At 38.4% G+C, this 14,323-nt stretch overlaps 1 protein-coding gene across 1 annotated transcript; it reads right to left on the bottom strand.

The window, feature by feature from the left end:
* Nucleotides 1–631: 631 nt before the first annotated feature.
* LOC103670493 (glycosyltransferase 6 domain-containing protein 1-like) lies at nt 632–11,625 on the bottom strand. The gene is made up of 4 exons (XM_008698949.2): nt 11,618–11,625; nt 10,426–10,473; nt 1,730–1,867; nt 632–1,298 (listed from the first exon to the last, which is right to left on the bottom strand). Exons 1-4 carry the CDS (start codon nt 11,623–11,625, stop codon nt 632–634), a joined length of 861 nt encoding a protein of 286 aa, XP_008697171.2.
* Between the last annotated feature and the right edge of the window lie 2,698 nt (nt 11,626–14,323).

Below are 14,323 nucleotides of genomic sequence, written 5' to 3' on the forward strand. Positions count from 1 at the left end.
TCCAAGATTTCCCTCTCCCTCTGCCCAACCCCCCCAAAAAGAAAAAAGAATGAATCCAACATCTTTGTAACAATAGAGGTAAGATATGTTTTTGGTAGAATGTCTCCAGTTCACCTAAGTTCAATCAGATAATAGATTAAATACTGAGATTAATTATAAGCAGTATTTATCTCCCAACACTAAAAAAGAGTATTTGATGAGTGAGTTGATGAATATTTTTTCCCTTAAATATATCCCTTTGACATTGTGTATATGTGTATGTGTATCACCTATCTATCTATCTATCTATCTATCTATCTATCTATCTATCTATCATCTCTCTACCATCTTTATTTTCTGAACTAGAGTCTGGGTGTGTTTCTTCATTTTATGCCTCCAAAAGTATTTCTACATTATTTATTATATGTAGATAATAACATCACTGTGCATTAACATTAAATTACCATCCGTTTATTCTTAATCCAGTTTAGGCAGATTTAGATGGTTCAAGTTTACAAGGAGAAAAACAATTTATTTTGGAAGATTGCACATTTTTGCAAGCTTCTAAAACACTGAAACTTTTAACAAGTTTTATATTTGAGGAATTATTGTGATGATTCACTTATTAATTCATAAATCTAATGATATAACCTCAAATACTTTTTGACTGGCATTCTATCTTTACACGTTTAATTTGTGGGGGCGGTCTAAAATTTGGATCCCAATTGTATTCTGGTGATAACAACTTAGTGGGTTTATTGATAAATAAATATTTGTTTAGGTAACGTTCATATGTACTCTTAAATCCTCTTCGGGCATCATTTTGAACTCCTTTTTTATATTCTTCAATGAAGGCTAAAACCTCATAGGGTGTACCACCAAAAATTGCGCCACGGTAATAGAAATCTCCCTCTCCAAAAGGGATGAAAGCTGCTGAGTTAGGGCTTCTCTCATAAGGGAAGTTTTTAGCATGTCCAAAATACCACCATCCATGGAGTTGAGCTACAGACTTGCCCAGGGCTTCTACCCCAAAGTCACTCCTGAAGATCTGGTTCACGGTCATACTGAAGAGAAAGTCAGCTTCGTGCTGGATGTGTTCTAGGACGTACATATGCAAGTTCCTCATGTATATGTAATTCAGGTCTTTCCACTCATGTCGTCTGAATACAATACATAGTTTAAATGTTCGAAGGGCACCTAACTCTATGGGAGGTAGTTTGGAGAAGTCATCCATCAAGATATAAAAGATAACATTGTAGCCACTCATGAAGTGTTTATTAGCGGACTGGATGAACTGTTGCAGGTACTGATCTACAAACCTGAGAAACACAAAAAACAAAACACTTATTTTGAAAACTCATCAGGAGAAAACATGTCACTTAGGCATGCTGTCGAACACCATGTGTCATTGTTGCTACAGAATTGCCAATGGGTAGGGGCAGAGAAGTTGGGTAAAGAGCTTATCTGTGTTGATTAATGAAAGAGGAGGTAGTGAGCTTGGGGGCCGGAGAAGAGCCATAAAGTTGATTGAGAAAAAAGGAAAAGAGAGCTAAGTGGATATTAATAAGAAGATTCCCAAGTCGTGTAAAGGATTCAGCCATGGCTGCAGAAAATAACCACTATAATTATGCAGGTCAGCCAGAAATCATGATTAGGGTTAAGTATGAGTAACTCTTTGGATGTAGAGAGTTCATGGGTACCTATCCATGTTTTTCCAAAATAAAGAAGGATGAATGTTAGTAGCACCTACTTTCCAGTAGCAAACACAGCCAAGCCTATGGTAATGTTCCTCCTTTTGTAATACTTTTCCAGGACTTGTCTGTTGTAAGTTCCTTCCCATATGATTGGTGCAAACCAATCAGTTGTTGTTTTTACATCAGGACGCTTTCTGTTGAACAAACGAAACAAATCAAGCTACCACCTTATCATGACAACGTAAGTTGTGGTCCAAGTGATAATAGTTAATGATTACAAAGTACTTACTATGTGCCAGGCACCGTGATTAAGTGCTTTACAGTATTCATTTAATCCTTGCAATGTCCTACATTGTCCTACCATCATTATCTCTATTTTTCATATGAGGAAACGTGAGCAGAGATTGGTTGAGTCAATTACTTAGTATCCCACAGTTAACAAATGGCAGAGTCAGGATTCAAGATTAACCAGTTGGCTTTCCTAATCTGTGCTTCAGTCAGTATTCCCAACTGCCTTTTGAGCCCAGAGATTTTTTTCCCCTTTTTTTAAAAATCTTTTTTTAAAAGATTTTATTTATTTATTTGAGAGTGAGTGAGTGAGAGACAACAGGAGTGGGGGGGTGGGGTGCGGCAGAGGCAGAGGGAAGAGCAGACTCCCCGCTGAGCACGGAACCCAGCACGGGGACCCAGAGATGGTGACCCGAGCCAAAGGCAGACGCTTAATGACTGAGCCGCCCAGGCGCCCCTTCCCTTGAGCTCTGACTGCGGCTTAAACTAGCTGCCCAGTGTCTGATCACTTCTCTGCTTATTGCCTAAAGCAGACAGCACCACCGTGTGCGTTTGTCTTCTGTTCTCTTTACCCGCTTTGCCTCTTTCTCTTCTTCCCTCTTTTCTAGGAGATCTAGAGCACCTTCTTCCCACCCTTCCTACTGTTCTAGGCCCATGAGTGCAAACCAGAAGAAAATAAGATTAGTCCAAAAGAGAAGATTAATATTAGGTTTGCTTCTAATAGTAACAAAATAACAGCAGAAGCAGCATTAGTACTAATAAACAAAAAACAAAGCAAAGAAGCAGACAAAAGTAATAGTTCGGCTGGAGGCAGGGCATTAAACTATTAAAACAAATTAACACCTTTGCTTTGGAAGGAATCGACTACAAAATGAGAAGCCATTTTGCTTTTGGTGATTTACAGGTTTTGTTTACAAATTCTGACCCAGATAAGAGTAAGATTTGGCAACCCTCAATAGTACATTAATAAAAAAAAATTCTTCAAAGTACCCTTACTCTTACTATTTTAGGGATTTTCTGAACTTCCACATTTACTTATTTATTATGCATTTATTTTTAAACACTTCTTAGAGCTTATAGTCAGACACTTCTATTTGACTCACAAGTCTCAAACTCCGCCTTAATATTGGCCACCTGTACCCTTATCGGGGTGATGATGCTTATCACCTAGGCACATCCCAGATGCAAATCAGTATCTATTTGTGAAGATGAAAGGGTTTGAAGATTATCCCTCTTTCTTCATTAGATCGGATTAAAGATTTGCTGACAGAACAAAAGCAGTCTCTGAAAGAAGAAGGCAGGTAAAAACTTGTGTTTGGAAATTGATAAAACAGAAGAGGAAGGAGTAGGAGAGACTTAGAGTCATTAGATTTCTATTACAGGTATGAAGCTCCTTACCTGGAAGGTAAGTGCTGGCCAGAGGGCATTCTCTGCCAAAGAGGTGCTCAGCATTAGGCAGACAAGATGATCGACCCTCTGGATGGCAGCTAGACACCTTGCCCAGTCTCCTTTGTGGCTGGCTTAGTGTCTCTGTATAACGTGGCCCTAGCTACTTGGAGTCCAGTGGAGTTTATGCATGGGCTCAATGACATGGACATCCCCTTGCTAAGACTGAGCTATCTCCAGTGCTGAGCACCCAACTTGTCAACAACAAGGGACAATGGGAGCCCACAGTATGAAGCCACTTCCCAGGGTGACCGGCCAGCCAGATGATGGCTGGTTGATTATGTTAGACTCCACGAAGAAAGGAACAACACTTGTCCTTCAGGGGAATGTTTTATGTTCTGGGGAGGGATTTGCTTTTCCTGCCTACAAATTTGTCAGCTTTGTTGACTTGCAGAATATCTTATTAGTTGCCATTGTATCACACATAACATTGCCCCCATCCAGGGTACTCGTTCCATGGTGAAAGTAGTGTAACAGTTGGCCCATTTCCATAAAGTTCTCTGGTCTGACTATGTGCCTCACCGTCTAGAGGCAGCTGGCCTGATAGAAAGTGGAAGAGCCAGGGAAAGTCTCAGTTTCAGTGCTAGTTCCGAGATTAATTCCCTGAAAAGGTTGAGGAACTGTTCAGTAGTATTACACCATTCATGCTTTGAATCAGCGAGCACTGTGAAATACTGTTTCTTCCCAAGCTAACATGCGCCGTTCATAAAACAAGGTGGATGTGGGGCTATTCCTGCTCACAATCACATCTAATAATTCACTTATAGAATGTTTACTCACCATTGCTGTGACCTTGCGTTCAGTGTGTGTAGTGTTCTCAGTTCCCAAGGGAGGAGTCTTTCCTCTAGGAAATAAGTCATGGTTCTATGAACCTGATAGCCGATCCCTTGTGGGGGGATCTGCTAACAGGCAGAAAATGGCATTACTGCGCTGGCCAGCATGACTGATCTTCCTCACCAGGAAGATACTGAGATGAGGTTATACAATGACGGCAAGGAGGGCTTCACATAGAATGCAAGGGATTCTTCGGGGTTGCCCCTGCTACTCCCATTTCCAGCAATAATGGTCAATGGGAAATTGTGGCAACTCCCTAAGGTGAGACCACCAAGAGAATCAGACTCTTCAGGAATGGAGGTTTGAGTCACCCTATCAGATAGAAACTCTGGCCATCAAAGGGGTTAGCAGAGGGTAAAGAAACCATGGGGTAGTGATTGTTAGCTGCCTCCTTTTATTCCCAACCACCTGTACAGCTACAGAAGTGGGATTGTAGCCATGATTTGCTGTTAATTATTCTCTCCCCTTCACCACTTTATATGAAGAGTGCTAGAGATGGCAAATGTTACAATTTAGATTACAGTTTAGGTTGGGAATGGGGCTGGATTGCCATCATCTTGATGATACCCCCTAGCTGATATGACTTTTTGTTTCTCCTGTTCGGGGAACATGAGCTTCTCCATCTAAGTCAAATTCGAGAAATGATGCTTAGTGGCAAAAAGGGTGCCTGGTGTTAGTTATTCTCCATTTACTGTTCCGCTGTCCTTCCTCAGCCCTTCTCTACTTGGCCTGCCTTGGGAGCAGACCGATCACCCAAAGTTCCCTGCCCTATGGCTTGCAGCGAGTTCTGCTAGTGGGAGGCACCAGCATGAGAGCAGAGGACAGGAAAGGTGGTTGTCTATTTTCTTCCCCTCTCTCCCAGCTTTGTTGAGATCTTAACAGTGGCTGTGTCCATATACAACTACAGCTTCTGTTGGGTAGCTCTTTTCTGGTTCCAGAAATCCCTGGTCTCCAGGAACACCATCCCTTCCCTTGTCCCTTTAGGCAGAGGGTGGTCATAACTTTTTGCTGTTGCAAGCCTCTCGATGCCTCCATATCCTTTGCTGGGTCTCTTCACCTTGTTCACATCTCTGCCAACCATCCCTTCACCAGAGTTACTTCATCTCAGTTGCATTCTTCCTCTTACACCCTGATAGATTCAGTATCTGAGGAGCTTAGAAAATACCTCAGGAGGCCTGAGCAGATGGTATTCAGCAGGATACAAAGTGACCTACTCACAAAGTATATTGCTAACAATGAACATTTGCAGAAGGAGGTACACAGGGGAGAATGCTACAGTGTCATAGTGCTATAGACTGTCATAGGTGGGACATAGAAGCACGATAATGAAGGGGCGACATCATATATATGACCTAAGATACCCACATTCCTAATGAAGAGAGAATAGGTGCCAAAATGAATTAGAAATAATTTCAATGCTAGAAGGTATTACTAAGATTTGGTGAGATGTGATCATGACAATAATATGGGAGGGTATAATTTGTTCAAAAAGTAGTTCTGGAGGGAGAGGGCAGGGACTCTTCCTGTAAGTCCAGGCTATATTGATGTATGTCTAGTTATAGGAAACTGAACAGGAGTCTAAAAAGTGTAGGAAGCAGATGTGATGTCACAGAGATAAACATACCATGAGCAAACAGAATCATGATAGTACTAGAGAATTTCCAGGGTGTATGTTTCCCACATCTACTCCTGCTCCACAGTATACAATATTCCACCTCCCTTCTTCCTAGCCAAACTGCCATATTAGCAGCCTAGTTGGTACCCTTTTCTTCCCCCCACCATATTCATAGAATTCTATAGAAAATATGTGTACAATATGCACATATACATTAAATACACATATATATCCAGGCTTTTAGAATCTTGTTTATTTTATAATAATGAGATAATGCATCCTTTTCTGCAGCTCGCCTTTCTACTCAATACAACTTTGTGGAAATCCTTTCGTGTTTTCTGGACTAGTTCTCGTTCACTCTCTGTAATGGCTGCATAATATTCCAAGGTGTGGACAGTTTGTTTAGCCATTTCCTTATGAATGGGTTTTCATTTTATTTCTGGGATGTCTGTCGTTATAAAAAGTGATATAACAAATCTTAATCTTATGTCCTTAGGTTTTATTGCTGTTTTTTTTACTGGCTGATCCCAGGAGTACGTTTGCTGTATACCTGTGTTCATTTTTAATAGTTGTTACCTGGGGCACCTGGGTGGCACAGTTGGTTAAGCAGCTGACTCTTGGTTTCAGCTCAGGTCATGATCTCATGGATCGTGAGAGAGAGCCCTACGTGGGGCTCTGTGCTCTGTGGGGAGTCTGCTTGAAGATTCTCTCCCTCTGCCCTTTCCCCCACTTGCTCACACTCCCTCTCAAGTAAATAAATAAATAAATAAATAAATAAATAATTTAAAAAAAAATTTGGGTTCTTACCCAATTACTTTTTAAACAGCTGCAATATTTCACCTTCCCACCAGAATTTCTCCTATACTATTAGATTGTAGCTTTAAAAAAGATTCCAGGGGCGCCTGGGTGGCACAGCGGTTAAGCATCTGCCTTCGGCTTAGGGCGTGATCCCAGCATTATGGGATCGAGCCCCACATCAGGCTCCTCTGCTGTGAGCCTGCTTCTTCCTCTCCCACTCCCCCTGCTTGTGTTCCCTCTCTCACTGGCTGTCTCTATCTCTGTCAAATAAATAAATAAAATCTTTAAAAATAAATAAATAAATAAAAAGATTCCAGTTTGATGGGTATAAATAATAGCTCATTATTACATTATTTTACATTTCTCTGATTTCTAGTGAATTTGAGTATCTTTTCATATACTTATTGGCTATCTCAATTTGTTCTAATGTGAGCAAATTATATATAATATATATGTGTGAGCAGATGGTAAATATATATATATAAATATTATATATAATATATATAAATATTATATATATGTATATTAGCGTGTGCAGTGGGGGAAGTGCAGAGGGAGAGGAAGACAGAGAATCTCAAGCAGTCTCCCAGCACAGAGCCCAATGTGGGGCTCAGTCTCATGACCCTGAGATCATGACCTGAGCCGAAATTAAGAGTTGGATGCTTAATTGACTAAGCCACCCAGATGCCCTGAGTTTCATATTTTTCTATTGAATTGTTAATTTATTCTCAGCAGTTTATGAATATTCCTTATAGTTTGATAATTATTATCTGTATTACAAATAATTTTTTCCCAGATTTTTTGTCTACCAAAACTTTTTTTTAAAAGATTTTATTTATTTATTTGACAGAGAGACACAATGAGAGAGGGAACACAAGCAAGGGGAGTGTGAGAGGGAGAAGCAGGCTTCCCACGGAGCAGGGAGCCCAATGCAGGCCTCCGTCCCAGGACCCTGGGATCATGACCTGAGCCGAAGGCAGACGCTTAACGGCTAAGCCACCCAGGTGCTTGGTTTAAAACCAAAATAAAAAGTTTTTTTTTAATATAGTGAAATATGTCTTTTTACATAGCTAGTAGGTTTCCAGCATGAATTAAGATTTCCTTCTTACCTAGACTTTACATGTTGTCATACTGATTTTCTAACAAAATGTTTTACTGCTTTATTTTTTACAGTCAAGTCTGTAATCTATCAGGAATTTATCTTTATGCCATAGGGGTAAGACCCCATTTTTCCCCGTACTTAGACTGCGAGTAGTGTCAGTATAATTTATGAAATAATCAGTCCTTTCCTTACTGATTTTTAAAATACTGCTTTTGTTATGTATCAACTTTGATACATACTGTGATCTAATTCTGGATTTACTACTCCTCTGATCCATTCCATGTTGATTTGATCATAATGATAGTAAAATATGTTTGGATATTTAAGGCAAAATCCTGTTAACTTTCTTATTTTTCACACTTTCCTTGGATGTTCTGAGACATTTACTCTTTTATATTTGCTTTAAGCTTATAGTTTTTTTTCTACTTAATAAGAACCAAAAATGAACTTCCTGCCTGATATCACAATATTGAAGGGGTCATTTCATTCTAAACTAAAAGCCAATACGATGCTTCATAATAAAGCACAATGCCTTCTACCATTGCTATTATATTTTTATGAAGGTGCTATCGTTTCACTTAGACAAAAGGTCTCATGTATTTGTTTATTCTACAAATATTGAATCTCTACTATATCTAGGCTTTTTTTTTTCTAGGCACATTCTTGTGGGAGAGGCAGATAATAAATGAATAAGCAAGCAAATATACAGTGTGTCAAATGTTGAGGAGAGCAATGGAAAAAATAAATCTGGATAAGGGAGAAAGGGCATGGGTGTGCTGGTTTATATGGAGTGATTAGAGCAGGCTTCACTGATAACATTTGAGTGGAGTCCTGAGGGAAGTGAAAGAATGAGTCATTTGGCTGTTTGAAGGATGAATGGTCTATGGAGAAAGAACAGCAGGTGCAAAGATCCCCAGGTGAGAGCACGCTGGGTGGATCCAGAGAACAAAAGGGAGCTAGCATGATTGGAGTGGAGTGAGGGAAACAACAGTTGAAGAGGAGGTCAGAGATAGATGTTGGGCCGCTGTTTTATCTATAACTTTTCTAATATATATATATTATAAACACTTTGAAGTCTTTGGAAAGGCCCCTTACGAGAGTGTTACTTCTTAATGTTCGTAATAACAAAAACCTAGAAACAGTTCAAGTGCCCATTACTAAGGCAATGGATGAACAAACTGTGGTATATTTCTGTAGTCAACTATTAACACAGCCATCAAAATGAATGATAGTAATATGCAATTTGGATGAATCTTTGCATTCTAATATTAAGGGCCGAAATAAGTCCCTGGAGATTACATACATAGCATTATATCCTCTTTATAAAATTACCAAAACTTAAATTAAAAAAATACACTTTTCCCACAACACATGGGGAAGATCTAACTTATATTTTAAAAAGAGAAAGCAATGGGATGATGAAGCAGGATTCAGGATGGAGATTGTTTCAAGGCAGAGGGTGAAGAGACAGAATGCGGGTACTGGGAAAGGCAGAGCTGGATGTTGAATTTTACTGAATGTCGAAGTTCTTGTTTCATTAAAAATAAGCGAGCAAAAAACCACACAAATAATATGAGTGGATCTTGCATAACCTAATGATCAGAGTGAGTCATGAAGCAAAGATTGTTATCTAATTCTGTGCACTTGAGGTTATTTTAAAAACGTAAATATGAAAAAAATAATTCACAGAACAGGAAATACAAATAAAGAACACACATATAAAAGATGCCCAAATTCAATAATAATTACAGAAGTGCAAATTGAATTGAGATATTTTAACTAGCAGTTTTTGCCAGCAATAAAATGTTTGATACTACTAGAATAAAATGTAAATTTATAAAACAAATTTTATTCACATTTATCCACTGTGGATTAGAAAACAAGTGGAATAATTATTAAAAGGCAATTTAGCAACCTGAATGAAAATGTAAAATATCTACGTCTCTTAAACTAATGATGCTACAATAGGCATTTATCATATGGATAAATTCACACAAGAGGGTACAAAAATATATATACAAGGATGTTCATCAAAGCATGAGTTACAACAGCCCTCAAATTGCAAACGATTCAAAACCAAGAGGGAACTGGTTATATAAATTATCTATAAAATAGAATACTCGATTGCCATTATAAAGAATGAGATTCTCCCCCGAGTGTTAATGCCAAAATCAAGAGAAGTCCTTAGTGGCATTTTTGGGCTGCTACTAAAAAGATTTTTTTTTTCTTTCCCCTAATAAAACCAGGAATGTTAAACTAGATAACAGTTTTCTCGTTATGACCCTTAATTGCCCGATTCTTGATAAAGAGACACTAGGTTTATATATAAAAGCCTTAAAAATAAAAACTCCAAGGGGATACCTGGGTGGCTCAGTTAGTTAAGCATCTGACTTCAGCTCAGGTCATGATCCCAGGGTCCTGGGATAGAGCCCCATGTTAGACTCCCAGCTTCCTCTCCTCCCCGCTCATGCTTTCTCTCTCAAATAAATAAATAAAATCTTTTTTAAAAAATTAAAAGAAAATAAAAACTCCAAGGCCTAGAAACATGCCAGGATAGGTACAATTTGATGATAGGGAAAAAAATCTCCCCCATTTAAATTGAGTTGTTTATTATTATTATTATTATTATTATTATTATTATTATCCGTGTGCAGAATATTTTTTCTTACTTAGGATTAAACCAGTCTGAGAGCTGAGGTTCTTCTGCTTCATGATCCCTGATACAAAGAAAAAGTCAAGTTAAGAGTAATCCACTTATTCAGCAAGTAATTATTGTGTCCCTGTAATATGGCAGACACTGTTTGGTGCTGGTTCTATATCTATGAACAGTTAGATCAGCTCCTCCTCTCCAGAAGCCAATAGACTAGCTGGAAAGACAACAGTAAATAAACAATTACAGTACAGAGTGTTAACTACTAATAGGGAAAAACAGATCTCCATGGGAGCATATAAATGGGGCATCCAACCTAAATGTGGGGTTAAGGAAAACTATTTGGAGATGAAATATGTAAACTGGGTCTGGAAAGATAAAGGCTAGTTCAGGAAAGAACTGTAGGGTGAAGAGGTCATGACCAGAGGTGAGAAGGCAAGGAACAGTATGGTTTTTGAATGGAGGATATATTTTTTAAATTAACAGAGCAGGAAAAATAATGCATCTTCAGACAAAAATACAGATTTATTTAATTCACTTATCAAGTATTAGTAGCTTACTCTGTGATAGATAGTTAATGACATGTTAAAATAAAGGGGTTATAGCAGGGATCTAGATGTTTGTCTTTGATTTTCATTTAAAGTTAGGATCCACCCGAAGTTTTGTTTTACTTTTAAGTTAATTATTTAATTAACAAGGCTATGAAGGAACTTCTCTTTCATAAACCGGGGATATTTTGTAAAATAAGAATAACCTTAAGTGACTAGTACTTCCAGAAAGATGGAATAAGTACTAATTTTCCCTATTCCTAACCCTGAGTATAGCTAAAAACCCAGGACATTGTATTTAAAACAAACAAAAGAAGACTCTGAAAGGTGAAGAGAAGAAGGCAGATCAGGTAGGTGCACTGGGACTCAAGGATTGACATGGCAGTGAGTTCCCTGGGTTTTCTGCCACGTATAGCCCAGACTGGGTGCCAGAGAAGCCAGCAACCCAGAGATGCCAATGGGCACAGACAGAGAAAAAAAAAAAAGAGGCCTGAAAAAACGCTGCTCTTGATAGTTAAAGGGCCAGGAAAAGGGCAACCCAGCAAGGCAGAGAACTTGTAGACACTACTTACTGTTATGCAGCCCAATACAACAGAAAAACCATAGCCCCATATCCATCCTTCCACCAATAACTAAGTAGAGAGCCTAGACTTCTACCCTTACCAGACCATAATGAGGATCTCCTCCCTCCCTCACTTGTGTGGAGCTAAAGGAGGTTAATGGGGGTTAAAACTGTCACCACTGCTCAGCAATTGTGGCAACCCTCCTGTGGTTGTGTCAGTGGAGACCACATGGGTACCCCAAACTCCCACCCCTGCTCATTAGTAATAAGGAGCCCCTTCCCACTGGGTTTTAAGGGAGGCAGAGTCAAGAACCTAAAATTTCACCCCTCAACTGACAGTAATGAGATGGTGCCACCCTATTTCCTAGCTGGAACAGTGGGATGCCTATGAAAACATAAAATTTAAATAAGATCCAGAGTCTCATAATACTCCAAGTTGTCTGAGTTTCAATAAAAAAAATCACATAGGGATGCCTATGAAAACATAAAATTTAAATAAGATCCAGAGTCTCATAATACTCCAAGTTGTCTGAGTTTCAATAAAAAAAATCACATACCAAGAATCAGGAGGATCTCAACTTGAATGAGAAAGGATACTCTGTAGATGCCATGATAACAAGATATTAGAACTATATGACAAGGACTTTAAAGCAGCCGTTGTAAAAGTGCTTCAATGAGCAATTACAAACCATTGAAACATGAAAAAATAGGAAGTCACAGCAAAGAAATAGAAAGTCTTATTAAAGATATGGAAGATATAAAGAAGAACCAAATGGAAATTTTAGAACTTAAAAATATAAAACTGAAATAAAAACTCAAGAAATAGGCTTAACAGCAAAATGGAGATGATGGAGGAAAGAATCAGTGAACTTGAAGACAGAATAACAAATCACTTAACCTGAACAACAGAGAGAAAAAACTGGGGGGGCGGGGGGAGAAAAGAAAAAGGAAAAGCTTCAGGGACATGTGGGACAAAAACAAAAGATCTAACATTCATGTAGCTGGAATCCCAAAAGGAAAGAAAGAGGATGGGGCTGAAAAAGTATTAAAAATATGACTGAACATGCCCCCAAAATTTGGCAAAAGATAAACATACAAATTCAAGAAGCTGAGTGACCCCTAAAAAGGATAATCCTAAGGAAAAAAGAATCCATGCTAAGGCACATGATAGCCAAATTTCTGAAAGCTAAAGGTGAAAAGAAAGCTAAAGGTGAAAAGAATCTTGAAAACAGACAGAAGGAAATGATTCACCTATAGGGGAAAAATAATTTGAATGAAAATGGATTTTTTATTAGAAACTATGGATATAAAAGGAAGTAGAACAGTATTTTTCAGGTGCTGTAAGAAAAGAGCTGTCATCCAAAATGTCCCCCAGTAGGGGCGCCTGGATGGAGCAGTTGGTTAAGCACCCAACTCTTGGTTTAGTCTTGGGTGGTGGTCTCAGGGTTGTGAGATTGAGCCCCACATCAGGCTTGGCACTCAGCGGGGAGTAGTCTGCTTGGAAATCTCTCCCTCTACTGCTCCCACTCATGCTCTCTCTCTCTCAAATGAATAAATCTCTTTTTTTAAGTCCCCCAGTAGGTAAATGGTTAAACAAACTTCAATACATCCCTTCATGGAATACTACACAGCAACAAAAAAGGAGTAATCTATTGAGATACACAACAAGGTGGCTGGATCTCAAGAGCATTATCCTGAGTGAAAAAAAGCTCATTTCAATAAATCATATATTGTATGATTCCATTTATAAAACATTCTCAAAGTGACAAAATTATAAAGATAAAAATAGATTCATGGTACTAGGGGTTAGAAAGGGTTGAGGAGAGGAGGTTGGGGGTGAATATAAACGGTAGCTCAGAGGAGATCTTTGTGGTGATAGAACAGTTTTGTATATTGATTGCCGTGGCCGTCTACAAATTTACACATGTGAGAAAATGTTATGTAATTATATACATACCTTGTCCCAGCATCAATGTCCTATTTTGATATCACATGACAATTATGTAAGCTGTAACACTGGGGGAAATTGAGTGAAGGGTACATGTGACCTCTTTACTATTTTTGCAACTTCCTATGAATCTGTAATTATTTCAAAATCAAATATTAAATAATAACTTTGAAAGTGCATCCCGTTTTGACATTTCAGAGGTGTTTTTAGCCAAAAATATTTTAATATAGGACTGCTCAAGACTGTGCTTTTTCAAAATCCAATTTGTCCATGCCTAACTTCATTAAAAATGTATAGTGACAAATGGAGAACTTTTTTAAAAAGTTGATTTTTTTGAGGGTTGGTTTCACTAATTTCTCAGGTCCTACACATGGTCATTGGTAGAAAACATGGTGGACTACAGAGGGCTATCAATCTACAGAAAAATATCATCCTAGATGGAGATATTTAAACTATAGCAAATATGAAAATTTGTCTGGTGTAAGCAAGTGAGTGTGGCGAGGGAGCAAAATTTGGAGATGCACGCATACACGTGTCCATACAGACTCATAGATGGGTACATATGCGTGTGCGTCAAATATTTCTGAACTGATACCCAAGAAATTTGTCAGTGATTGTCTCTAGAGAATTCAGTCCAGTTTTCTGATCCTTCTGCCTGTCATCACCATTAGAACTCACTTGACTCTAACCAGGTCGCCCTCAATACAGTTAAGAATATTTATAGAACAGAGATTCTTACCAGCAGAGATTTATCTTCTCTAGGTGGTTCTTTATTCTTCATATAAATGAAAAAAGATATTTCGTGTTAAATTTGAACAGACGCAATTGGAATAACAAAAAATCTCGAGTTCAGATCCAT

This window comes from Ursus maritimus, unplaced genomic scaffold (genome assembly GCF_017311325.1).
Source record: "Ursus maritimus isolate PB19 unplaced genomic scaffold, ASM1731132v1 scaffold_17, whole genome shotgun sequence".
Classification (NCBI taxonomy): Eukaryota; Metazoa; Chordata; class Mammalia; order Carnivora; family Ursidae; genus Ursus; species Ursus maritimus.